This window comes from Amphiura filiformis, chromosome 4 (genome assembly GCF_039555335.1).
Source record: "Amphiura filiformis chromosome 4, Afil_fr2py, whole genome shotgun sequence".
Classification (NCBI taxonomy): domain Eukaryota; kingdom Metazoa; phylum Echinodermata; class Ophiuroidea; order Amphilepidida; family Amphiuridae; genus Amphiura; species Amphiura filiformis.
The window spans coordinates 4,518,758-4,545,557 of NC_092631.1; the positions used below are offsets into that span (position 1 = coordinate 4,518,758).

The 26,800-nt window shown below is 38.0% G+C and overlaps 2 protein-coding genes and 1 long non-coding RNA gene across 3 annotated transcripts; 1 reads left to right on the forward strand and 2 right to left on the reverse strand.

Moving 5' to 3' along the window:
- On the forward strand, positions 1–26,800 carry LOC140150486 (uncharacterized). The gene is made up of 8 exons (XM_072172509.1): positions 1–192; positions 1,162–1,292; positions 2,042–2,136; positions 2,719–3,051; positions 3,568–3,794; positions 4,516–4,677; positions 5,000–5,321; positions 25,135–26,800. Exons 1-8 carry the CDS (start codon positions 58–60, stop codon positions 25,449–25,451), a joined length of 1,722 nt encoding a protein of 573 aa, XP_072028610.1. The 5' UTR covers positions 1–57; the 3' UTR covers positions 25,452–26,800.
- Positions 5,397–9,295, reverse strand: LOC140150484 (integrase/recombinase xerD homolog). The gene is made up of 2 exons (XM_072172508.1): positions 8,459–9,295; positions 5,397–7,248 (listed from the first exon to the last, which is right to left on the reverse strand). The coding sequence occupies exon 2, from the start codon at positions 7,212–7,214 to the stop codon at positions 6,285–6,287; it is 930 nt and encodes a 309-aa protein (XP_072028609.1). The 5' UTR covers positions 7,215–7,248; positions 8,459–9,295; the 3' UTR covers positions 5,397–6,284.
- On the reverse strand, positions 17,700–21,233 carry LOC140150485 (uncharacterized). Its single transcript, XR_011858796.1, has 3 exons — positions 20,872–21,233; positions 19,388–19,475; positions 17,700–17,757 (listed from the first exon to the last, which is right to left on the reverse strand). It is a non-coding gene; the product is annotated as an uncharacterized lncRNA (long non-coding RNA).

Below are 26,800 nucleotides of genomic sequence, written 5' to 3' on the forward strand. Positions count from 1 at the left end.
CAACTATTGGATACAATTCAACCTTCATCTACCAAAGATATCCAGAAAAAAGACGACATGCTTCTGAAGATATATTCACATATTGCCGAGTGCTTTCTTCGGTTAAAAGATCCTGGAACGGCGTTAATTTACAGTGGAAAAGAGCTGCAAATAAACCCGCTTGATACCAAGACATTATTTAGACACGGTGTGGTAGGTGACATTTATATAATCAAACGTGCATGTATCATTCTAATGTAACACAAAGAGATTTTGAAAACGCTGTTTTTCAGGCTAGACCCTTTGATTACACTCAGAAATGACCTTTCATGGCTTTTGGGCTTGTAAGTAAACTTATTCCATTAAGTGACAGCCACGCATTTGTTGAGTTTAGTCGAAACATTTAAGCAAAAAAGGCTTGATGCCCTAATGCCTGTAAATTAGTTACAACTCAAGGAAACTTACCCACCAATTCAACTCAGAGAAAGAGTCAATTTTTAATTTTTAATTGAATACATGAATACAAAACCCACCCAAGTCCATGAAAAGTGATTTTGAGAAAACTAAAAACAACCCTGTGTATCATTTTAATTCCTTCAGTTAGATTTACCTGGTACATAGGACAAGTTTTACATGCAAATGAGTGGGTTAAACTGTATATTAGGTATTAGAATTTCGGGGACTTCGTGGGGGTTATTTTGTATGCCGGACTTCTTTTTTTTTTATTACATTGTATTCTTTTTTCTTGTTCTGTGCCCATTCAACTTCATTTCTGCGTTTGTAGGACTTATTCCGTCATTACTGTTGCTGTCACCTCCTGACGTCCTGTTTGCGAGAGATGTGTGCAAAAACCACCCATTGGTTTTGGGTGGTTTTTGGATTCAGAGTTCAATTGACAGATTCAAAATTCAGTTTGGCAACCTTGATTTTCACAATTCATTTACGAATCACTCTTGGGTCATTCATTCATTCTTTTCTTTCTTTCTTTCTTTCTTTTTCTTTCTTTCTTTCTTTCTTTCTTTCTTTCTTTCTTTCTTTCTTTCTTTCTTTCTTTCTTTCTTTCTTTCTTTCTTTCTTTCTTTCTTTCTTTCTTTCTTTCTTTCTTTCTTTCACGACATATCTGTAACTTATATCGTTATTTTGTATACATAGAAATGCCATTTTAAGATGTATTTTATCTAGGCAAGTCATCGGTTGCAGCAGCTAGACACGTCGGAGGAATATTTGAAACAGGCACTTGTGAATTGTTCATCAGGTGACACAATGGATGAGGTGATCATTAGAGAACTGACAGAAGTAAAGAAGAAAAAAAGGTCGGGTACATAAGTTTTTATCGGTGCTTAATTTAAAGTATAATAATAATTATTATATACTTCATTAATATATTCTTGTTCATTCATTGGTTAACAGTGGATCACATGACCAAAAATAGTTCTACCATCAGTACTCCTATCCGCAAATAGTACCTCTAAGCCGTAAATAGTATTTGCAATGTCCCGGATGAGCCGTAAATAGTACCTCCAAGCCGTAAATAGTACTTTTGACCATGCCTTCCGCGTGCGCGCATTTGATGCGACGGAACAGTTCACGCACGCGAATCTGCCATAGCGTGATTTCGCGCTGCTGTAATTGGTTAGCCCGATTTTAGCCTATTCGATTTTTTGAAGGGCAAAATATAGGTTCTGCTTAAATTGGTCGCGCTGTTCACTCAGGATAGAAACTGGAGAGTCAAAACGTTTTTTTCTTTTAACCAATCAATGAACAAAGAACATATTGATGAAGTATATAAAACAAATACATACTGCCTTTGTTCGAAGTTCTGGTTAAAACTATGGGCCCTCGTTGAGATCAATTAATACTATTTTCCTGAGGGGCGCAGTACTATTCTATTGATCTCACCTCGGGCCCATAGTTTTAACCAGAACCTCTCATGGCAGTATATATTTGTATAATAATAATAATAATTAATCTGCTGCTGTTGCTGCTGCTGCTGCTGCTGCTGCTGCTGCTGATGATGATGATGGTAATGATGATTTGTAACTGATTCTCTTGCCTGTGTTAGGAACTGGACTAGTGATAGTGTTACCGGTGGAAGCTCTGGAGATTTGCTTGTTTCAGAGCCGTCGGCGAAGCAAGAGGTTAAAAATTCTCACAAAGGTAGGATTTATGTCAAAAACAATGATCGTATTACATATCATTAGTTACAAATATGGTGCTTTGTAGGGTAAAAAGATGTGGTACTCCCACGATGTGGTACTTCCGCGATACTATAAGTGTAAAAGAGGAACAGAGATTGTATGGTTAGACGGTAGATGTTACACCTTAAACGGAGTCTCCGGTAGTCATAACATTATGCCTAAACAGCCAGCTCTCAACACGCGATATTCAAAATTCCCGCGCCGAAATTAATTGTCTAAGTGCAATGACGTGATAGTTATTTGTGCTCAATTGTCGTCAGTTTTCATTGTATACTAGGACGTCATTGCATTAGAAAATTTCAGCGCCCGGGAATTTTGAATATCGCGTGTTGAGAGACGGATATTTTATTCGTTTTATTCGTTTTTATGGTCACTATGAAACCATGTGATTCGTTCTTGATAATTATTTTCCTTATATATAAGGCATAATGTTGTTATTGCTGATTGCCGGAGACTTAGTTTTTCTTATCGTGTCGTTTAAAACCACTATTATGTTTTAATATTTTCCTCTTGGTCTCGTGCATTTTTATGGATTTCGCAGTTATTAAAACACCAAGAGATAATTTCGAAGTAGCAGAAAATTTAGATCAAATATCTAAACTCATCGGACCTGAAGGAGGCACTCTATCCTTTGATGACAACATCGCACAACTGAACATTCCACCAGGAGCCTTGGACAAGCCAATACAGATAACGCTATCTATCGTCTCACCAGGGACCGACCATCCACCACTAGGCGACAAGTTCATTATTGCACCAATAGTGCGATTAGAACCTGATGGGCTTCAGTTCTTGAGACCTGTGACATTGACTGTGAAACATGCGGCAGTTGATTTGGCTCTGGAGAACCTCGAAGTCTGGACAAAGGCAACAGGTAGGTGGTTATGGCAAAATGTTTTAAGATATCGAAGCAAATAATATACATAATTATACAAAACATTGGAAGTATATATGAAACAACTAGAAGAGCCTTAATAAATCATGATTTGTAAATTATATCACCGCGTATGACAACTCTGATTTCTTATCTGATCGATGTTCGAGCATGTCGACCAGTAGTATTCAGATTTTCTGCAAGTACCCATTTGCTCCGAATACTGCAGATTTCTTACACGATTGGTTCCAATTGGGAGCTGTTGCGAACGTGTTTCGGAACACAAATCTAATATGAATATAAAAGTGAACTATAAAAAACCCATCTTGTCATTTTCATTTTTTAAAGATAGGTGCGTTGTATTTAATTTAATCGCGGGAAGCGATAATGGCAACTTGATATTTAAAGTTGTTATGAAATGCCGCCCTCTATACGATCGATCATAACAATGACCTTTGACTCACTAAATGAGATCCTAATACAAATTGTGACAAAACTACCTTTGACCTCTTTCAGGAGGTATTGCAAAATGGCACCCACACTTTGACGGTCAGAGAGGTGTCAGTCCAGATGTACTGTTAACAAAGGATGTAGTGAAGATACGAGTTACCCATTTCTGTGTCTGGTGTTGGCTGGGAGGGGGTAAACTACGAGTACAGATTCTGCCGTTTATTCCTGTTGACTTGCAAAGGTCAAAGGAAATTGGATTGACAGTATATGCACTGAAAAGCTTTGATGTAAAGGTAAATGAATAGGAAACACATGGTCTAAAAGGCAAAGCTAAGGTTTGAGCTATTTCGGCCAATATTTTGCCAGGGGGGTGATTGTATGGCCCCCCCCCCCCCCTTGTTGACACCTGTATGTGGGTTCTGACCAAAATAACCTCATAATATTTGGCCATTTAAACTCCAAAAGTGCACATTTTTGCTAAAAATTCTCTTGCTAAAAGGTGCTGGATTCACTATACTTCCAACTTCCAAAAATTCCAACCCCATCCCCCCAATGTCAAAAAGAAATCTACGCCACTGACTCTCAGGGAGGTTGTACTGTGGTCAAGATGGAGATTTTTTTAATTAAGATTTCCGCTTTGGGCTATGTTGACGTCTGACAATGTCGGGAATAACGCAAAAAACGGGAGATTTTACTGATGCGCGCGAGGGCTTAGAGACGAATTATTAAATCAAGATTGCCTTAGCACTCTGGCTATACTAATAGATCCTCTATTGATATTTGAATCCGTGGAAAGGCTTGAAAATGAGGGACTTTCGTAAAATTATTATATTTCAAGAACGGTACGGTCAATTGTCAAAATTCAAAGTCAAAAGTTGTGGCGTTAACATGCCCAAACAATTAAATTTTCGACGATACAGTTGTTTCAGGGACATCCTGTATACGAATATCAAAATAAACAATAACTTTGTAAACTAAAATCATAACTCGAGAATGTTTTTCTTTTTTACGCAGTTTGTGCAGGAATATATGACAAAGGCAAATAATACACTTTGCCTTGATAGTGTGGTAAAGGTGTATGATATTTGTAGATACAATGATAAGCTGGAAATTGACCTGAGAGCTGTCAAGGATAAAAACAGTACTGATGTATGGGAAATACAAGAAACACCTAAAGTAAGTTTCCTTTATAACATAATAATGCGCGTATGTGTCTCTATTTGTCAATGATGATGATGATGATGATGATGATGATGATGATGATGATGATGATGATGATGATGATGCTAGTGACGATGATGAAAATGAAATTGATGATGATGAAATTCATGGAATTGAAACAACTCTTTTGTTTTTGTATATGTCTGTTAGTGTATTTCTATAATCTTTGCCTTACTATCTCTCCACATATGGCACAAGCCATCGCTCGTCTTCAAGTCCTTCGAACAGCTGGAAACACACAAGTTAATTATCTGCCTTTGTCATATTTTTCGTTTAGAACATAGACGGGGAGAGTATTAATAATGGTTTCGGAAACGCAAGTTGTCGGTTTGTTCTAACTCCCAAAGCCGACAAGGTTGATAGCATTATAGCAACCCTTAGCGTCCAAAGGGAAGCTAATGACCCACGTGCTATGGATGTGTATATTACACACATCATGGACAAGTCATCTCCTCATGTCAAACAACTGCAAGGAACCACAGGCGCCAAAACTACGGCAAAACTCACCAGTTTCAATGCTAACAACGCAGATACCACCGAACATAGTTCTATCAATGTACCCGGTACTTCTACAGCATCATCACCCTGGTATAGGAGTGGTAGGTATCAGAATCCTTTTACTATTATGCGGGATTACAGCTGTAGAAGGTTTCGTTTATTTTCTCTTTCGCGCATGCTCAGCCGAAAATAAATGATTTTCTATTTAACTCATCGCTCCTTTTGCGCACATATATACAACATAACACACCGACCTTATGGTCCTTAGGGGAACACCGGACTGCACGACGAATTCAGTAGTTGGCTCGCTTGATGAGGGCGGTATGATGCTCATGGTTCCAGTGAACACCAGCACATACATGACCCGATGGTATACTTACTTATTCCAAAGTTACGCCCTTACCACTCACCACCTCCCAACTCTTCATTTTCCAAAACTCCATTGCAAACAGCTCCTTCTTCATTCTTAAGTTTTCTTGTTGTGATCCTCCACTTCCACTGAAACTGAAAAGAATAACTCCGCAAAAACTTGTCAGTGATAAGTTTTTGTAATAAAAATAAATTCAACGGCGTAGCCAGCGACTGAAGTCTGTGATGTGCAAACGGTCAATGACTGCTACCTACCAATCTTGCCACTCCCACCCCTCCGATCTCAATAGAATTTCCCGCCATACATTTGCATATGCAAAATACAACTTTCGACCAATAGAAAATTAGCATTATTTTCTCTTTCGCGCATGCTCAGCCGAAAATAAATGATTTTCTATTTAACTCATCGCTCCTTTTGCGCACATATATACAACATAACACACCGACCTTATGGTCCTTAGGGGAACACCGGACTGCACGACGAATTCAGTAGTCTCCCCTTAGTCAATACTAAAGAACGGGCAAAGGAAGCAATAATATAGACTTTCATATTTAATATACATCATTTTACGTTCTAAGATCTCATACCGGGATCTCATATTTACAAATTAATTGAATAAAGGTCTACTATTTTCACATTCTGAAGTAGGCCCTATAAAAGGCAAAACATCATAATTATAACAATAAGCTGCATTTTATATACCTAAATTCATAGATACCAGGAGTTTGTTGGACATAGTCTCCTTCACGTACCTGTCCTTAGAGGAATCTGACTTCCAACGTCCATGACGTTTAAACAACCTGTCAGGTACTCCGAAGGCTGCAGCTGCCGATGCACCCCCGGCACGCAAACTGTGCACTCCGAACTTGCTAGCATCTAAACCAATCTCTCCCAATGCCTCCTTGAGTATCTCTCTACACCTTGAGTAAGATAATTTTCTAGAACGTACAACATATTTGTTTTGAGATTTGAGCATAGTAATTGATGTGAATAGATATTGAGATATATCTAAACCGATAAAACCTGCGCACTCCATATATCTCCTAAGCATAGCAACTGGGCATGTACTCTTACCGGTCGCACCAATTATGACCCATGCTCCCTCTCTAAGTTGATCCGTCTTACTCTTTTCTATAAAGATTTTTACATGTGAATCACACAACTCTAAGTCGCAAACCTTAATATTCGACAATTCATCATATCGCAGAAAACCTGCGTATGCTACAAGCATCATGGTACACAATCTCAAATCCTTTAAATTATCTTGATTAAACTTATCAATAATAGAACGTAAATTGTCTGCTGTAATAGGCTCCTTTCTATTATCAGCTGGCTTTGCCAACAAGCGTTTCAGACCATCCATTAACAGCTGTAAAAAACGCGTTTCACATGGATTATTCATACATGTCTTTAGACAGCAATTAAAATGCCATTTAATTGCGAAAAATGCCGTTTCAATCCTGCTATAAGGAGCATTGTCGTTGAACATATGAATAAAATACCTTGCGATATCCTCGTGTACAGCTTCTTTAGAGTTAACTTTATTCAGTCTACACCAGACTTCCCAAGTTGCAATGGCATGCTTATACTTCTTGACTGTGCTCTCAGCCCTCGAAGCATCCATAACGTGAGCTATTGTATTTCGGAATGCATTCTCTCTGAAAATAAAAAATAGGAAAACACACATCCGTCCATCCATCCAATATTTATCTTATTACTGGTATATCCATTACCAAATTCATTTCTTGCATATATTCATATAATATTATACTAGGCCTATGCCTACATAATTCCAGTGAATATTAATTCCGGAGAGAAAAATCTGACATCAGTTCCAGTGAACTATAATGCATTAAACAAAAACGCTCGTATATACATAAAGCCCCGTGATCGTGAACCATTAAAGCTCCAGTGAGTTATATAACAGGCATACTAAATTCCAGTGAATTTAAATTCTGATGAATTAAACATCCAACTTCTGCTCCAGTGAGCTATCGTATGTATTCACATAAAAGCTCCCGTGAGCTATATAATATCTGGCTCCAGTGAGCTATTTCTTAGCTCCAGTGAGCTATATCCCAGCTCCAATGAGCTATATAATTATCTTAGCTCCAGTGAGCATAATATCCCATAAACTTCAGGATTACCTTCTTCCGTCCAATCTTACACAAATTACTTCACTAGTGAATTCTGCTGAGCCAAATATAGATTTCTTATTTCTACCTTGAACAAATATAAAAGCGGGGTCAGAAAACCTGATCACTTTTACAGCTATTTTGGCAAACTCACTATCCTTAGAGAACAGGACAGGCCAGAACGGTGCCGATGGCCAGTGGGGAATAACAAGCGATGCTTGTGCTTTACAAACTTTCACATGTTTAACAGCTTGACCAACAAGAGATATAGGTGGGACCAACCAATTGTTCTCCCCTGCCCATGAAATTGCAAAAGCGTCTACCTGGCTAGTGTTGTGACACCAGAATTTTGAATTAAACGACCTTAACTTCGCATTCTGATTGTCTGCAAAACGGTCAACAGAATGGGGACCCCACAAAGAATCCATAAAATTAAAGAAACTCTGGGAAACTCCCCAATCATCAAAATCTATCTCCCTGCTTAGAGAATCTGCTAGGGTGTTCTCTTCTCTCGGAACCCATTGAACATGGAGATCTATGTTCTCCTCTCTGCAAAAAGATGCTATATCAATACTTAATGTATGCAGATCCAATTTCATGCTTCCTTTCTTGATCACAGCTGCAACACCCATATTATCTGAGAAAACTTTCACACACTTGCCTTGTAATCTAGGAACAAACGCTCTCAGCGCTAAATCCACGCCTTTCAATTCCCTCCATGTGGAGCTCTTACCGATTTCTTGTTCCGACCAACTCTGATTAAACATGATTATAATATCATCCTGTCCCCTTGTCCATGCTCCGCAGCCACTGTGGCTGGCATCTGAATACAGTAATACCTGTGGTAACGAATATTCAAACACATATCTGTTATTCATTTTTCTTAGGTTCGTTCTCCAGAAAAACAATTCTTCAATAATAGGGCTGTCCCCTGGAACCTTGAATATCTTATCCCAGTGTGTCTGATGATCACAAATCGTCATGATCGAGAATCTAGTTCTTAGCTGTGCAACGTGTCCACATACTGGTATCAGAGATATAATTCTCCCTACAAACTCAGCTAACTGGCGAGCTGTAATATAAGGTAGCTTACCCTTAAGACCATCAATACATGTGATGATATTATTCACTCTTCTCTCTATTACTTTCAACAAACCTTTCTCTGTATCCCAGGTAAGTCCCAGCCAATCAATCCTCTGTGATGGCGTCCAGACGGACTTCTCTGAATTAGGGACCAATCCAGCTTTCAAAAGATCCTGTTTAACAGAACTAGCAATGATTTCACAAGCACTATATGATGGTGCAGTGCACCAACCGTCATCTAAATACACTACAATAAAATATCCCTTGTCTCTCCAATGCTTAACCAAAGGTCGAATTATTTTGGTAAAGACTCTAGGTGCCGAAGTTAACCCGAAGGGTAGGACTCTAAACTCAAAGTACCTTAAACCTGTCCCAAAATCCCACGCAAAACTGAGATATTTACATTGATCTGGATAAATGTCTATGTGGTGATACCCAGATTTCAAATCAAATGAAAACATATAATTGTTCTTCTTAAAGTATAATAACGCATCAGACCAGTCTTCGAAATGAATTTTCGTTTTCCAAACGTGATTGTTGATATAACGAAGATCTAAAATAAGCCTCTTCTTCCCTGAACTTTGAATAGAAACTGAAAGAGGGTTTATAATGTCAGGCGGTAAAAATAATTCAACAACTAAATTCTTCGATAATAAATCATTAACGGCTTCCGAAACAAAATCAGAATTGTCACGAGCTGATTTATTGTTCCTGAAAACTGCTGGCTCAGGAGTATTGTAAAACGGGATCACATAACCAAATTCAATAACACGGAGAATGTCAACTGGTGCTCCAATCTCTTTCCAAAATGCGATGTTCGCCTTCATTCTTCCTCGCACTATAGGTTCAGCATTGCCTTGTTCGTATTCGTAAAAATTGTTCAAAAAGAAATCAAAATCGTACCTAAAATCAGTGTCCCCAGCCGAAAGAACATGTTGTAATTTCACCAATCCTCTGTTTGGCCCGGCTGAAAAAAAATATCTGAAGTTGAATGACCCGCTTCTTGACCTGCACTAAGTCCGGGTGAAAAAATACCTGCTGTATTTGAAGTCATAGACCCATAAGATGGAGCTATATAAAATGTATAAAAATAAAAATCTATAATAACCAACGCCCGGAACAAACGGCATTTTCGTTAACTTGTATTACAACACATCCGTATTAAGATTACATAAAAATCATTGATTTCTCTCCACCGAGAAAACAATCATTTAACCACGTCGGTTATTCACCTAACCAACCAACTTCGACACAAAAACTCCCAACTCGGGTTTATAGATCGGTTACATAATTATTATTCATTCAACAAAACTAGTCATACGACGTATAAATCACAACTTAAACTGCTTAAACCCGCTTACACGGTCCCGTGCATACACGATAAAGAAACAAAAATTCCTATAAAACGATCGTCACTCACGCGTTCAACTATGACAACACCGATTGGGCATTTCATTATTATATTATCACGCGTTACACTCGCTCGATTCTTTAATTCACAATACACGAAACATTAAACAACTACCATCCACCAAATTTATAAAATATGTGCCTACCTGCACATTGATCAGCTTCACTGGCCTTGTTTGTAATCTGGCTTGAATTGTCTAATTGCTTGACAATTATACTGCCAGTGCCCCTTTTCTCCACACCTGAAACATTGGTCAGTAGGTTTGGGAACTCCCCTCCTTGTAGTATTAAAGGTGACACCGCTTCCTGAATACGGGTATCTATTCTGTTGCAAATAGCCACGAAAATTACTATGAGGATTGGGATAAGTCTCATGACGACGGCTCTGAGGGTATGGGGCATTCCTACGGAATTGACCTTTCTTAGGCTTTCTTTCTTTTGCTGACGCGGCTCTGACAGCCGCCTTGATTCTCTTTTCATCATCTGAATTATCTGCTAACTCCTCCGCCTTATATTCATCTACTACCTTCCAACTTTCGTTCTTATCAGCCAATTTTATATGCTTGTTTCTGGTTTTAATATCTTCTAGACCAGCCCTCAGCTCTGCTTTAGCGAAGGAAATATCACCTTTCTCTAACTTTTCCAACGCCCTGTCTATTCTTTCTTTAACCTGGACGTTGAATTCAAACTGAAGCTTGTTACCTCTGAACTTGAAATGTGCCTTGGCCGACTCTCTCGCTGATTCAAGAACTTGATTTTTAGTTGAACTTAATGCGTCATCTATATACTCTCTGACGCCACCCACTTCAGCTTTAATAATATCAGAAATACTCGCTAAAGTTAAAACTTGAATAGGTTGTACTTCACCTTGTTCTTGATGAACTTGGCCTGCTACTACTGGAGCTTGTCCTTCTCTGTTCGACATAATCAGACTCGAAAATCCAAAAAATCACACAAAGTTCTAGAAGAACACTATATCCAAATTGAAACGGCGTAGCCAGCGACTGAAGTCTGTGATGTGCAAACGGTCAATGACTGCTACCTACCAATCTTGCCACTCCCACCCCTCCGATCTCAATAGAATTTCCCGCCATACATTTGCATATGCAAAATACAACTTTCGACCAATAGAAAATTAGCATTATTGTTTGCAGATAATCAGAAATAATACTACCCCTGATTCCAGAAAATTATTTTTGGGGATTGAAAAAATATTGTCCTGTTTTGACAAATAAGAGATAGCTCAATCCTAATCCTTAAGTTGGATTGGAACTAACTGGCCATGAAAGTCCGTTATAATATTTGGCCAAAATTTGGAAACAAGGGCAAAAAACGTGTTTTTATGATGTGTTTCGTATGCTGTGTCAATGAAGGGGTAAAGACTTGTACAAAGTCTAATTTAAGTTTTAGCAAACACATGTTCTATTCGATTATATAATCATTATTAAGATTTACATACAATAGTAAGATTAAAAGTATTTTTTTCGCTTATACTTTGCTTTATTTATGCTTAGACTTGTGGCAAGTCTCTGAATTGTGTCACTGCAATTGTAAGAAAATGTGCAAGTTTGCACATTTTTGTCCATTTCCCTCAAATAATTCTCAAAAATATAGGCCCCTACAAATTTGATTTTATTGCTACTAAGTTTCAAGTAATGGATTGGATTTGGCTATAGATGTTCATTTGGCAAAACAGGAAAATATCATCATCATCATCACAGCAAACACCCACCAGCACTGGACCAGTAAAAGGGCCCATTTGCACTGGTCCAGTACTGGACCAGGGTTGGGCCACATAAAGTGAGCGCCAGCACTGGACCAGACCAAGTCGGTCACAACTGGTCCAATATAGTGTGTCACTTATGGACCACATGATGTCGCCAGAGCTGACCCAACGCTGGCCGGGCTTTCGTGTGGCCCAGCACTGGCGCTCACTTTATCTGGTCCACATGGGGTGGGTGACGTGCTCACACTGGCGAAACAATCAATTAAATACAGTTTTCAGACTAGTCTAGGCCGGGAGTCTAGGCTAGGCCCGGGGGCTAGGACTATTTGAATTGATGTTTTTAGTGGAAGTGCAACTTTTGCGGGAACTTTGATTTTATTTTCAAATATTGGTGTGTGGCTACAAATTTGGTACCAAATGAAAGCTAACAGATTAAATTTTATTGTTTATTATTGAAAAGTGAATATAAATATTGTATGAAGGAATATTTTTACAGTGATTTTACTATTTTTAGCTCATTTGTGACAATTTAATAGGAATATTTAGGCATGTTTAAATTTCAACTTATACTTCTATCCTATTGGTAGGGAAAAAATCAAAATAATTTTTCATGTCCCTTTGATTTCTAGACCATCCTCTAGCGCCTACTGATTTACGGACCGGGTCCAGATTTGACCCTCACCATTTTGTACCTGAGCTTCGCGTATAATTAATTTTGTGAGGTAGGCCTATACAACTTTTAAAGCATTTTATATAATATTTATTCTGTTTTTATTCAGTATAATTTACCTATCATTTCTTTGGGCCCCGGGTTTGGGCCTAACCAACTGGCTAGGTCTATGCCATGTCGGGCCTCCATATGAATATATTAAATAGTAGGCCAAGGCCAAATAGTAAATACTAGTACTACGTCTATCAAGTAGGTCTTTAAATTAAATAGGCCTAGGCCTATGCATGATACGTTACAACATGTATCAGTAATAGACCTAATAGGGCCTATTTTTCTCTCCCTAGGCCTAAGAGCTTCAAACTGATAATAAGCCTATAACTTTCCATAGGCCGTGTAAAATTAATGTTTTGGTTCTCGTCCAGAGGATTTTCATGAATTGATGAGGCAGGGAGGTTTTTTTTTTTCAATGTAAAATTAGCCCCGGTAATTAGCATGGCTTAGTTTTCGGTCTTTTTAGAGCAAATGAGGAAGCCCTTTTTTTTCATTTTAATGTGACATTCTGAGGCCGGATAAATCCCTAGATTACCACAAAAATTCTTGGAAGTGATATTTGTTCTCTAATATTAGGCATATTTGTAAGCCTATAAAGTTTTCGTAAAGTAGGCTATTCCTAAGTTTTAAAAAAGTTGAAAAATCTACTTTAAAAAAATCTGACAAATCCCGTAAATTGAGGAGGGAGAGGACGAGAACCAAAATATTTAATATTTATTCAAAATTTCAGAATAGGGTGTTCCTAGGCTAGAGGGTGTTATAGCTTGAGCTATGGCACTTGAAACTTGATATCGAGTTTATCGTCCTTTTTTTCAGCTCGTAATGAAGCAACTATTTCATTATTCATTATTTTCAAGGTTTCGTTATACGCGGCCTTTTATCAATGCTAAGACACTTTTGTTCATTCTATTTGGGTCTCAAATGTCACAAATAGGCCTACACATACCGGTAAACGTTTATAAAAGTATAATTATCTTGCTTTTTGTTTAAATCAAGTTTTAAAACTCAATGTATTACGAAGTATATCAGTCTTCTTCACTCCAATTTGTAGTAACCTCTCTGTATACATTTGAGGATAGGGGAAAAAAAATGGGGGGGGGGGGGTTGACTCATTTATACAAAAATAACAATCATGCAGAACATTGAAATAATTATTATTGGCACCAATTTGTTAAAAATAGGTCTTTTATATATATAGTATCTCCTATCTTAAATTATAAATATATCATGTCTACCCTGGTATCCCAAAGGTATAGTTGAAATAATTGGATAGAGCAAGGGTCAAAAATCTGTATATTTTTAATGCTCAAATATTTAGATGAATTCTTCCACTAGTTGTTAAGGTTTTCTATAGTTTTTGAAGGGGTTTAAAATTTTGCACAACAAATTTTCTTTCTGGTTCGTAGAACAAAAATGAATTATTTTCAGATTTCACATCTCAAATGCGGCACAAAATTCACAACGCGGGCGGCGGACGCTAAACTCAGAATCAAGTTTCAAGTGCCTTTTCTTATAGGGCGTAACTCCAAAATTTACAGTTAAGTTATTTGTGGTTTCACCGCCTTTGACCGGGAGGGGGCACTCGAATCCTGAGTCGAATATGAAAGTGACATACCTGTGAGGCGATTATTTGTCAAAAAAGGGGGTCATTCAGTGGCGGCTCCAAGAAAATGTAATGGGCCATTACGTATGGAAAGGATTAGAATTGCATGAATTGTGTGTCATTGAATAACTTTCTGGGCAAAAATGTGCTACAAAATGTAAAAATTGTACAATTTGCGCATTTTTATTTGTTTGTCTGAGTGTAAATTTCTATAAAAAAAAAAGGGGGGGTCATTGGGTGTAAGCTGATGACAAAAGGGGGTCATTGGGGTAATTTTAGCCTTCAATAAATAAATAAATGATAATAATAATAAAATAATAATAAACGCTCGACAACCCCTACTAGAATAGGGTTTTTGGTCTCCTAATGTATATCGTATTAAACTCCCTGAAGATTACAGATGACAGAGAAATAATGGAGACTCACTCAATGAAGTGCAGATATTTCAAATTTAATTGAAAATTTAAAATCAAACAAACTTATATTCCCCCGGCTTGTACTTTCTCAAGTCAAAATCAATTCAAGTTATTTTGAAAATGACAAGTCCCCTCACAAGTTGACTCTTTACAACACAATATCTAGGGACCGTTTTTTTTATTATTTATGAATTATGACCAACTATAAGAAATTTGCACCAAAAATGGTCAAAAAATGCAAAATTTTCAAAAAATCATAAAAAAGCCTGATTTTCGCCCAAATTTCAAATATTTTTGGTGAAGTTGGTCAAAATTAAAAAAAAATGAAAAAGGTCCCTAGATATTTTTATCTAGTTTTTAAAAATTGATAAAAAATTTTTTTTGGCCAAACAATTTTTTGTTACGTGCGCGTTGCACGAAAATATTTGGGCCAAAAAACCTGTTTTGGGGGATTTTCTCCAAAAATGAGCATTTGGGCCCAAATTGGACCTCACAGCTGAATTCATCAAATCATTTCCATTCTAAAAATGTATACTTTTATATTCTTTAGACTAATAATTTAGCAGTTATGAGGCCCGAAAGTTTTCATAATTCCAGGGTTCAGACCAACCTTAAGGATACGATACATGATTTACCGACAAGTGACTCATTTCGGAATGCGATCATGAATTTTGAAGAAAAAAAAAGTTTCCACAGGCCTCGTTGGGACTCGAACCAGCGATTCTAAACTTCCTTCGATTACGCGTCTAGCGCTTTACCGCTCGGCCACCGTGGCAGTTGAGCGGAGGAGTGTAATGATAAAAGATAAATCTCATAATGCCATCTTTAGCCTTTTGTTTACTAAAAAAAGACGCGTTTTGTAAAGATAGATTAGCCGTTTTATACATACATAGCACGAACGTTTGGGAAAGGTTTCAAACAAATATTAAAGACACTGATGTGATGATGAAATTGCGTAAGTCGGGAATTATCTGCGTCGCAATGTTTTGTTTTGGTTTTAGGAATTTGACCTTAAAATTTACGACTTCATGACATTATCATTCGAAATCAACAAAAGATATTTCAACACTATATGGCCTCATTCTTTCTCTAGAATGTTTTGTACATGTATGTGAAATAGCTTCAACAATGGTTCGCTGCATAATGGTAAAAATAGCCTTGACCTAAAAAAGGGCGAGAGGTACCATATTTACGGATTCAGGCTAAATTTAAAATTGATATAAAACGTTTGTTTTTTGATCGATTACAAAAATAAATTTTTGTCGTATAAAGAAATTGTATCTGGCGTGAATTACTCTAGTTTTTATTCCTAGGGCTCTTTGACGTCTTCAAATAATTTTTTTAATGATAGAGTGAATCCCCTGGCCCTATTATGCACAAAAGATCGAGTCCCCTTAATACTTCCCAGCAAACACAAAACAAAAAACCCAAAATCCCCAAAACAAAAAATCCCCAAAAACCTTTTTTTTTGGCCCACTTCTTTTTCGTAAATCGTATTAAAAACTGTTTTTTGTATTAATTTTTTAAAATAAAATATCTAGGAGCCATTTTTTCATTTTTTTGAATTTCGACCAACTTTGAGAAATTTGCACCAAAAATGGTCAAAAAATGCTGAATTTTCAAAAATATCATAAAAAGCCTGATTTTCACCTAAATTTCAAATATTTTTGGTGAAGTTGGTCAAAATTCAAAAAAATGAAAAAAAAAGGCTCCTAGATATTTTTATTTAGTTTATAAAAAAAAATAAATAAAAAAAAAAATTGGCCCATGAATTTTTTTTTTACGTTTAAGGGAATGGGTATGAACGTTTGGACAGTATTTATTGTGGGACATTAGAGCACATCGGACATACATGTATCGAATGGTATTCTGAATACGAAGAATGTCCTTCTGTTATCAAATAATTTTGATTTTTGAAATTCGCAATGAAATACACATTTTATGGCAAATAATTAAAAATTGATATTGTTGACATTTAACAGTACTTGAAGTGTATGTAGGTGGGATGAAAGGCCGACGATCAATTGAAAATTTTGACCTTTCGTATTGAAGATATGGATTTTTTTCCAAAACACCAAAAAAAAATAGCTTTTTCTCCCAGCTACATACACTTAAAGAATATATTATTAGATTTATAAAATTTACTTCGAGGACTGTTATTATATCAAAAATGTGAAAAATATCAAATTTTAATAATTTGTCATAAAATGTGTATTATATCGTGAATTTCAAAAATGAAAATTATTTGATATCAGAAAGACATTCTTCGTATTCAGAATGCAATTTGATATGTCTGATGTGCTCTCATGTCCCACAAAAAATACTGTCGAAACGCTCAAAACGCTCATTCCAGATCCTTAACGATCTGGCCATAGCCATGAAGATCTGACCATAGCCATGCAGATGGTGCCCACCTGGACTAGCTTTAAACTAGTCAGTACTGCTGGACTAACAAGGATGACTAACCTATCTTAGTCCAGCTTGACTAGCTTTTGCTTAGTCGCTTGACTAGTTTGATGTTAGTCCAGCACGCTGGACTAGTTAAGGTTAGTCACTCGACTAGTTATTGACTTAAGTTAGCCCAACTGGTGCCCATCTGGACTAACATAGCGCTAGTCAAGCCAGCTGGACTAATGTAACATTAGTCCAGCTGGCTTGACTAACATGCTCAAACTAGTCGATCCGACATGACTAACCTCAAGCTAGTCCAGCCTGCCGGACAACCCTAATTTAACCATACATGCAGTTGCAGATTGGATAGTCTGTAAAGGGTTATACAGTTGGAAGGTAAATGAGTTTGTCACTCATATTCACAATAATGTAGTCACACAATCAAAAGTTTTGATGGATCCATTTTGCATGTGCATCAAATCATAAATCAGAAAAGTTTCATGTGCATGATTCAGATAAATCCATCTTTGACAGGCAAAAATCACATGACTTTTTTGTGTAACAGCTTAACTCGTTATTTTGCACAGCTGATGTATGCAGGATATACAGCATTTTTTTTCTTTTTGAGTTGGAATTGTTGGAAGTCTATTCCTACCACAGTTGGGTCACATTTCAGCAGCACCTGAAAGCAAATTATGCAAAAAGTTACTGTTAGTTAAACTTCAATTAGCAAAATGAATATTCCGCTTTCACATCTGGCGGTTTTCTGAAAAAAGTACCAGTGAAAAATTCGAAATTCAGGATCATCAAAATAATTTACTTTATTTACAGTTTAATACATAGTGTACGGAGCCCCCAAAGTGACATGGAAGAAAAAAACTCTGGGTCCGACTTTGTAACTCTGGGCCCCGAAATAGTAACTTTGGGGCCAAGATAGTAACTTGGGGCCTGAGATAGTAACTCGAGCGCCCCAAGATAGTAACATGGGCCCCGGGGGTCACTCCCATTGTGGCCTGTACACCATCCGCGATAATCAACTTTTGAAAAGCACCCTAAACAAGGATTTAACCCTTGGCTAAAACGACACCCTAAACAGGGATTTCATTCCTAACATCAAATTTCATACCCTAAATTTCATTTCCGCGTATTTAGAAATTGCAATTTTGCTACCCTTTTTTCCAATTTTTCATGTTTTGACACCCTAAACGCGATACGCGCGTATCGTGCCTACCCACGAAAAACGACCCTTTTTACGCGTTTTCATTATCGCGGATGGTGTACAGGCCACAATAGGAGTGACCCCCCTGGGCATGGGCCCTGACTTAGTAACTCGGGGTCCAAGATAGTAACTCGTAGCCCCGAGATAGTAACTTGGGGCCCGACTTAGTAACTCAGGGCCGGACTTACTAAGTTGGGCCCTCAAGTTACTATGTCGGACCCCAAGATAGTTCTTTTTCTTCCGTGTCAGTTCAGGGGCTCTGTAATAGTCCCATCAATTAAGGGCTGAAATCAAAACTCAACCGGCGGTTGACTGGCGGTTCTGTCCAGGTGCCATTGTTTAGAACAATAGCAAAAGGACAGGTGGTCAACCGCCTGTCGAGTTTTGATTTCATCCCTAAACCAACAACAATTTTTTTTTTATGTTTCAAAATGGGAGCTTAATTTTGACAAATGACAACGGGCAGGAAGCTTTAAGAAGTTCTTACACCTCCAAAATATTGGTTGGTCATGTATTTCCACACCATTTTTTAGAGTCCACCATCAGGGACAGTACTTAATACAAATATAGTATACTGTCTTAAATTGCACAAGCAGTTTTCACATTTAGAACCAAAAATGTGTTTCATAATGGCCATAGAACCATCATTGGTGGCACCGGGGCATTTGCCCCCTCAATATTCTTCCCCCACCCCACTTATTCTGAAAAATTATCACTTTTTGGGATGATTTTGTACTCATTCACTTTGCCACCCCCAAAAACCAATCTGTGGCAGCACTATACAGGGAGCATTTTTCTTACTCCCCAAGTTTTTGAACTAAAATTACAGAAAATTTCACTTTTTGCAGCAATTTTGTGCAAATTTAGACGATTTTCCCCCCCTTTCACCCCCCCCCCCCGAAAAAAATTCCTGATGTCGCCACTGAGAACCAGTTTATATCATCTAAACATGCTAAACGGAACATATTTCAGGTCTAAAATATCACCGGGATTATGAGAATATATATGAGGTTTCTTCTGATACAAAATGTCTCCATTTTGATCTAGGATAAAGAACTAGTATGAGGCTGTCGATCACACATTTTTCAATTACCTTTGGTATTTGAACGAAATCATTCAGACTAGTTGTATGTTGGCGTTGAGTCTTTCAAGCTTCACGGTTGCATCGTCAGCCACAGAGCCTATAAAAAAAAATCATGGAATTAAAATGGGATTTGACAAACTGTCAATTGTAGATTTTGGGTCACAGTTGTTATTCTTTAAAAAAGTAATTGGTTGCAGACCATGCACATAGCATTTTTTTGCCTAAGTTGTTGCTAATTTAAGGTACGGTATGATATATTTAAATGAGTCATATTTGAAATTTTTTTTGAATTTTTTTTTCCAGCAATTTTGGGCAAAATTTGTTGAAATTCACTTCCCCCTTCATGGGGGGAGGGGAGTGAATTTCAGGGGCCATGTCACCGAAAAAAAATTCTGGCACCGCCACTGTACTTAAAAAACCTATTCAAGTGTTCTGTTCATGAAAGTCAAAATTGTGAAAATAGGGCTAGTTTTTCAATCCAAATTCCTGTTTTAATTCAATCGTTTAGAACAAAATAAGGGTAAAATAAAGCTCAAAATGCAATCTGCAACAGGGGTTGTTTTGAATTTTCTGACAATCATCATCATCATATGTTATGCCTTTGATAAATTTATATTAAGGGGAGCCCTGTGCAATAATTGTGAGCCCCCTGGGGGAATTTTCAAATGGCAGAAATGCTTGCCCCCCCACCCCCCTATAAAAAAAAAAAAAATTGCTCTTGAACTTTACGACCAAGGCCCACTTTTAGAGCAATTTATTTTTAGCATTTTAGAGCATGTTATTTAAAAAACGCCTTATGAATGTGTGCCAATTATTGCTTGCCCTCACCCGGGGTGTCACCCCCCCTTATCGGAGCAAAAAATTGCCCCCCCCCCCCTTTGGCTGGCCAAAATAATCTTGCCCCTACCCAATTTTACCTCAGGGCTCAGTGCTCATTACACAGCCCTTAATTTAACTTGGACTATTGGATAACTTGGGCCCCACAAGCTTATCAATACCACCAGGGTGCTTATAATAATAATCATTAAAGGTAAAATATGGTGCCATGGCTTGAACTTTTAGGGCCAAGGCCCAATTGCAAGGGCATGTACACATCTAGGTAGACCCGTACGCAGAATTTTTTTTGGGAGGGTGCTGATTTTGAAAAAGTGGACCTTTTTTCCAAGGGGGAGGGGGCGGTTATGTAAAAAGTGGACTTTTCCTCAAAAATTTGGACATTTTTTTGGCCAAAAAAGCGTAAAAAACCTGTTTTTTTGCTCGCTATGCTCGCAAATTGTCATATTTTGGGACTTTTGTATACTTTTGCACCCCGGCACCCCCCCTGCGTACGGGCCTGCATCTAGGGTGTATTGCTGGCACTACATGTATTGCTATACAACTAAAAAAAATAGTACACAGGCCTACATGTTGTATCACAGTGTTGTATATTTTTGGTCTTTCTGATGTAATATATTATAATAATTGCAACTTTACATAATCAAAGCAAGACTTACATTGTAGCGGAAGACATCTTCTACAAAATCTTGATGCATTTAATTCCAGGACATTGGGGCAAGAACTTGAGGTGTTGCTCTGCAGTGCAGCGTATATGTGTAGTACAGTATCAGTAGTTGACTCTGACAGTTGACAGTTGTGTTTCCCCACTTAGAGTTGGGTCAGAGGTCACATACCACAGAGTGGCAAAATTTAAACTTGAAGCTAGTCGAGCAACCTAGTCAAGCCGGATTGACTTAACGTTAAGCTAGTCCATCTACCTTTACCAGTCCGTCCAGCTTGACTAACCATAAACTGGTCAAACTAGTATGCAAATATTCTAGCCTGGTTGGTCTGAATGGCATGTATTCCTATAGTCACGGTTGAAATATGCAAAATCAATGCAATTTCAATTAACAACATTTGAACTGGAACACATAGTGACACATCTATGATGTTGATTTGAAGTCATTCCAATTGTCTGCTTTCACTGTCACCATATGTAACCATTTTCATACTTGGCTCTGTGAATGATGTTGATCAAGTCACGATACTTTCTGATGTGATATTCCTCAATTCCTGTCTGAAACAACAAAATAAAATATTGATACAAAGTAATAAACATTTTGGTCATCTAAATGTTTATTCATATCATTTTCAGTACCGCGGTATTTATTTAAAAAGTCACTAAATAACACATGTTCCGATTCTTTATTCTTGTCTGGGGCTGTGCAATAATTATGAGCACCCCTGGGGGGTAAAATTTCCAACGGCTCGCCAAAAATCGCTTGCCCCCCCACCGGCCCACCAAAAATCGCTTGTTTTCCTAAGCCTTTTATAGCATTTTATTTAAAAGGCGCCCCAAGAATGTGCGCCAAAATTGCTTGTTCCCCCCCGACCCATAGTTTTTGACCTATGACCTCCAGCAAACCACAAGCCATTTCAGCATGAAACACATATTATTTGGATTTTTCTACTTTTATAAGCCTACATGTAAATACATAGGCCTATAAGCAGAGAGGCTGCAATAAGAGTCATGATTTAAGATTTAAAGAGGCCATATGATTTTAAGGTTTTTGAGCAGCACTTTTGGACAAAGCTTCTAATGGCGATAAAATTTATTTACACACATTTTACCCGGCTGGCATTCCTGAAAAGTGACTTGATATTTGGGTTGCAAAATGCAAAAACGCTATACCGTAGCTTTTAAACATAATTAAGCAGGGGTGCAAATTGTGATTTCTTCCTCAGGAGCAAGGTTTTTAGGCTCAAGATTTCCTCAATCGTACCATGCATAAAATAGCTTTATTCTGTACTTCAAAAGATGAGAATGTTAACACATTGTGTATTTTTAGAGCGACTCAATGTTAAGTCTTCAAGCGTCAAAAAAAGGCTTCATGAGGACAATGTGCGCGCGTAGCGGGCAAAAAATTGGTATTTTACACTAGTTTGGGGTCAATTTTGGTTGGACAAAGGCTCATATCCCCTTTTATTTTCCTTTACCCCCCATTTCCTCTTTCATTTTATGTCAGAGGGAGCACAACTTGTTCAGTACTATATGGTGCTTCTTTTTAAATTTCCTCAATATTTTCCAGTTTGTCCTCTTCTCAGTGGCAGTAGTATTGATACACTAAATTCCTTCATAACTTTTGTTCCCATAAAATCCTCATTGCTGCCTCTCTATAAATTTCCTCAGATATGATTGCCGCCTCTCTGTTAGTTTCCTCAGATATGTGCCATGTTTCCACCTGCCTCATCCAACTTTTTTCTTTCCTGTTAAATTACATTGAATACCTCCTATGGTGATGAATTGTAAATTTCCTCATATCCCATTTCCATATTCTAACACCAACATCTTCCTCTTTTTGCTCTTATTTCTTGAACAATGTTGTGAATTCCTCCAAATTTTGCACAACCAGTGTCTTTAAAGATTTCCTCTCTTCCATTCAGTAGCTTCACTGCCTCACAGTCCTCCCCTAATTTATCTTGTACCTCACTCCTCTTCTTTTTCTTTCCTCTTTCCCCCTTCCTCTCCTCTCCTCTTTTTCTTTTCTTCTCTCTCCCTTCCTTTTTCCTCTTTTTCTTTTTTCTTCCCATGGCATTATTTCCTCAATTTTGACTCTCATTTCCTAGGAGCGGTGCTCCCCGCTCCCGCACAATTTGCATCCCTGATAATTAAGTACCGTATGCGGTTCAGAATAAGCAGTTCAAAATAGGCCTAGAATAGGCCTAAACACCCAGGCGCAAGGCGTATAAAACTGGATGCCCAACAAGAGCCCAATTTCAGAAAAAGTAATTAAAATTTTAAAATTGCCGCATAGCGGCTATCGCGTCGCACTTGCGCGACGCAGGGTGGGTATCTGAGGGTTGATGTGATCATGTTCCCCCTCAGAAGTAAGAAACTTTTGCCAAATGAAGACCTAATTGAAGCGATTTGGTGGACAATTTTTGCACTATTAGTTTGTAAAATCTTAGTTTGAAAAAGCAGAGAATTTGTGAAATGAGCAGTCCATGAAGTCTTTTGTGGGGCTTTTGTGGACAAATTTTAATTGACAAATGTCGAAAGCAGAAGCGAAAATGGCTGGCCACTTGTTTATCCACTACGCAGGAGGTGTCTGAGCCTGAGGGGGATGTTCCCCACACAGAAGTTTGAAAATGAATGTCCAATTGAAGCCATTTGCTGCATTATTTTTAAACTATCAAAAAACATGAAAAAGGGGGTGGGCAAACTCAATTTGCAAAATTTTAAATGTTACACAAGCGACATTTAGGCCCGGGGGGCACTCAACTAAAATTTTGGTAGGGGCGTGCGGCGCGGAGCGCCAAACTTTGGGAACTAAGAACTAATTTTGGGTCAAAATAGGGGCTTGATGAACTGAAATTTCAACATATTTGTGGGGCTCTGTGAACTAAAATCGGCCAAATTATAGGCTTTGGAGCTAAAATTTCCAAATTTTAGCTAAAGAGCTACAGTTGTCAGAGTTTGAGGCTCAATGAACTGGAGCATATTGCAAATGTGGGGCTTAAGGAACTGCCGGAGAGCCTGAAAAAGGGACCCTTGATCGCTGCACATATTCAGATTCCCTTTGACAAATTAAGCGTACTGCTAGCCGTCCAGCGCGTATTATTTGCACAAGGTCCAATGCACACGCTTGACGTCGCGCGCGTATACGCGATGGTTAAGCTGTCAAATGAAATCTGATTAAGAATTTACCCGTACCACCTTTACATGTGAGTGTCCCCCCCGGGTATTTAGGCCTATAAAACTTGAAACTCGCAATTAAAGCATGGATCGATGTTGAAGTAAGCAGAGTCAGTCTTCATAGGCATGTAGACGGGCCAGCAGTAATTTTCACATGTTTTTGTGCCGAGGACCCGCCTTCAAGTAATGCCTATATAAAATTAATCACAGGCCTAGCCTAGGGCCTATATAATTATAGGGCCTACTTACGAACCAAATGTCCGTTTTTTAGGCACGGGCCTATGTGCAATGTAAGTATTTCTCTTCTCCTTTTCTCCTCTCTCTTTTTCTCCTTTCCCTCTCTTTCTCTTCTCACCTTTTTCTTTGCAAAAGAGTGGAACACCTAAAATGCATTGCAAGGTGGCATGCCAATGCAAGTCATACATTCACCAGAATGAACTTGCGTCTTCTAATGATTTAATAAACTGTTCCATTAATCGTGGATTCAAATTCAGTCAGCATATTTACCACAAATAATGTTATTTTCATATCTCCTAGTCCTACATCGTGTTCATAATTCATGTTCTTGAGCTGACATGCATGACATGACACTCTCCGCTCGCGGAAAATGAAACCAAATGCGATTTATGCATGTGAAATTACAAATTTTTTTTTATAGTTTATACATACCTATTCGATGTCGTCAGTGGTCAGCCTGAATCCTCAAACATTCTGTTAAATATGTATATGCTTTTGGGCCAAGATATATGAATAAAAACCTTGTAAACGGCATCTAATTTACTTTTTATAAGCTTAAACACATCCGGTGATTGATTAGAATTTTTATGAAAACTTAAAGACAGCTCGTGGTACTACCAGCTCTGGGCCAGCAAAAGTGGCTTGATGTGGCCCATTGCAAGCGGCTCACACATATGGTCCAATCCAAGTGTCACTTTTGCTGGACCACACGAAAGGTCCTTTTGTTGATTCAATCGCCGGTTCCAGGTGTGGCCCAACACTGGCCCAGTACTGGACCAAATCTGCCAAGTTCCCTGTGATCACCATCGTTGTGTTCTGTTATTTATTTTAAATTGTTTTCCAGATGACCAGACACCAAGTGCCAACCCAATTCAGTATCATTTAATTCTGGATTACGCTATGGACACCCTACACCGTAACCTAAACACAAACAATATTCTGATAAGGCTCAGATCTAGAGGTGTTCTGAGCGAAGACGAGGTCGCCGAGATTAACAATATCCAAGGACTTGGAGAAAGGGTGACGAGGTTACTCGCAATTCTCAAAAGCAAAGATGTACACGCCTACGATGAATTCATGAGTGCCTTGCGTGAATTCGACCATGATTTATTTTGTGAAGTAAAAAACATCGAAACTTGGAGGTATCCAAATCGGTTGTGAAAAGCAACGCAGATAATTAGTGCTTTTAAACTTGTTAAACATGTAAAACAAGGTTAAAAACGTAAGAGAAGCACCAAATTTGACAAAAATATTCTTCGTTGAGTCTTCACCCTATTTCATGTGTGAAATGTAGAGTTGCGTGCAAAAAATTACGCGCGGTAGTAATCTCTTCATACTTGTTTGATGATAAGAGTCATCAGACAACAAGTGCCGACCCAATTCAGTATCATTTAATTCTGGATTACGCTATGGACACCCTACACCGTAACCTGAACTCTTAACAATATTCTCATAAGGCTCAAATCTACTGGTGTTCTGAGCGATGACGATGTCGCTGAGGAGAAAGGGTGACGAAATTCATGAGTGCCTTGCGAGAATTCGATCATGATTTATTTTGTGAAGTAAAAAACATTGAAACTTGGAGGTATCCAAATCGGTTGTGAGAAGAAGCAACGCAGATAATCATTTATTGATTGAATACAATGCCACTCTTTTCAAAGATACTAATTACGATCCAGGTCTATATCCCTCTTCTTTGACATCTGTGGTTCAATGCATCAGTCGTAGGGCGATATATTCAAAAATTATATTCATGTATTGATAAGAATATTAAAAGCTATTAAACAAGCACCCGAGTAAGCGTAAAACGGAAATGACGTTGATGGCTCTTCAATCGTAGTGACCAATAGCTAATTAACGTCCAATGTAACATGTGACATTCGCGAGTCGCCGAATGAGGCTATTAACATGACAAAGACGACTTTCCCACTAAATAAAGAGAATGTCGCCCTCATGAGTCCATATAATGCAAGGGGTGGTTTATTATAGTATTAACGGGTTCGTCACTATGCAAAAAACACGGATGATGTTAACAACACCTGTCTGGTTAGACCTATCGGGTGACGTCCATCAAAATATGACGATCAAAGAGCCCGGACAAAGAGATTAGGAAAAACACTCTATTCAATTAAATTTATTCATGCTGAGATGAATTTCCTTAAGGAACATCAGTGTGTGTGTAGTGTACAATTTATAATAGTAGTGTGTAAACTCCTACTTGAAAAATTGGTACCCAATAATTATTGTTGTCAAGCATCCCAACGTTGTGTTTGAGCGGTCTCAAGCGTACAAAGTAGACTTCAACCGCCGATATACAGTTGAATAAATGTCATACAAATATTTTGTATTATGATTGCCAATCCCTTTCACACTGAACTTGCTGCAGCTTTTGCATTAATAAGTCTTACTACATTTACTCGGAGATAGATCTATGAAATCCCCATCAGGTGAACCGTATTTTATGCACCCTCTTGTACCCAGTTTTTGTTCCCCTCCTTGACTCCTTCCAT

Bases quoted from the DNA above. Each gene is read 5' to 3' on its own strand.
- LOC140150486 (XM_072172509.1), top strand. From the start codon at position 58: ATGCTTCTGAAGATATATTCACATATTGCCGAGTGCTTTCTTCGGTTA. The intron at 2,137-2,718 runs GTAGGATTTATG...TGGATTTCGCAG, and splicing joins GGTTAAAAATTCTCACAAAG to TTATTAAAACACCAAGAGAT. The intron at 3,052-3,567 runs GTAGGTGGTTAT...GACCTCTTTCAG, and splicing joins AGTCTGGACAAAGGCAACAG to GAGGTATTGCAAAATGGCAC.
- LOC140150484 (XM_072172508.1), bottom strand. From the start codon at position 7,214: ATGGATGCTTCGAGGGCTGAGAGCACAGTCAAGAAGTATAAGCATGCC.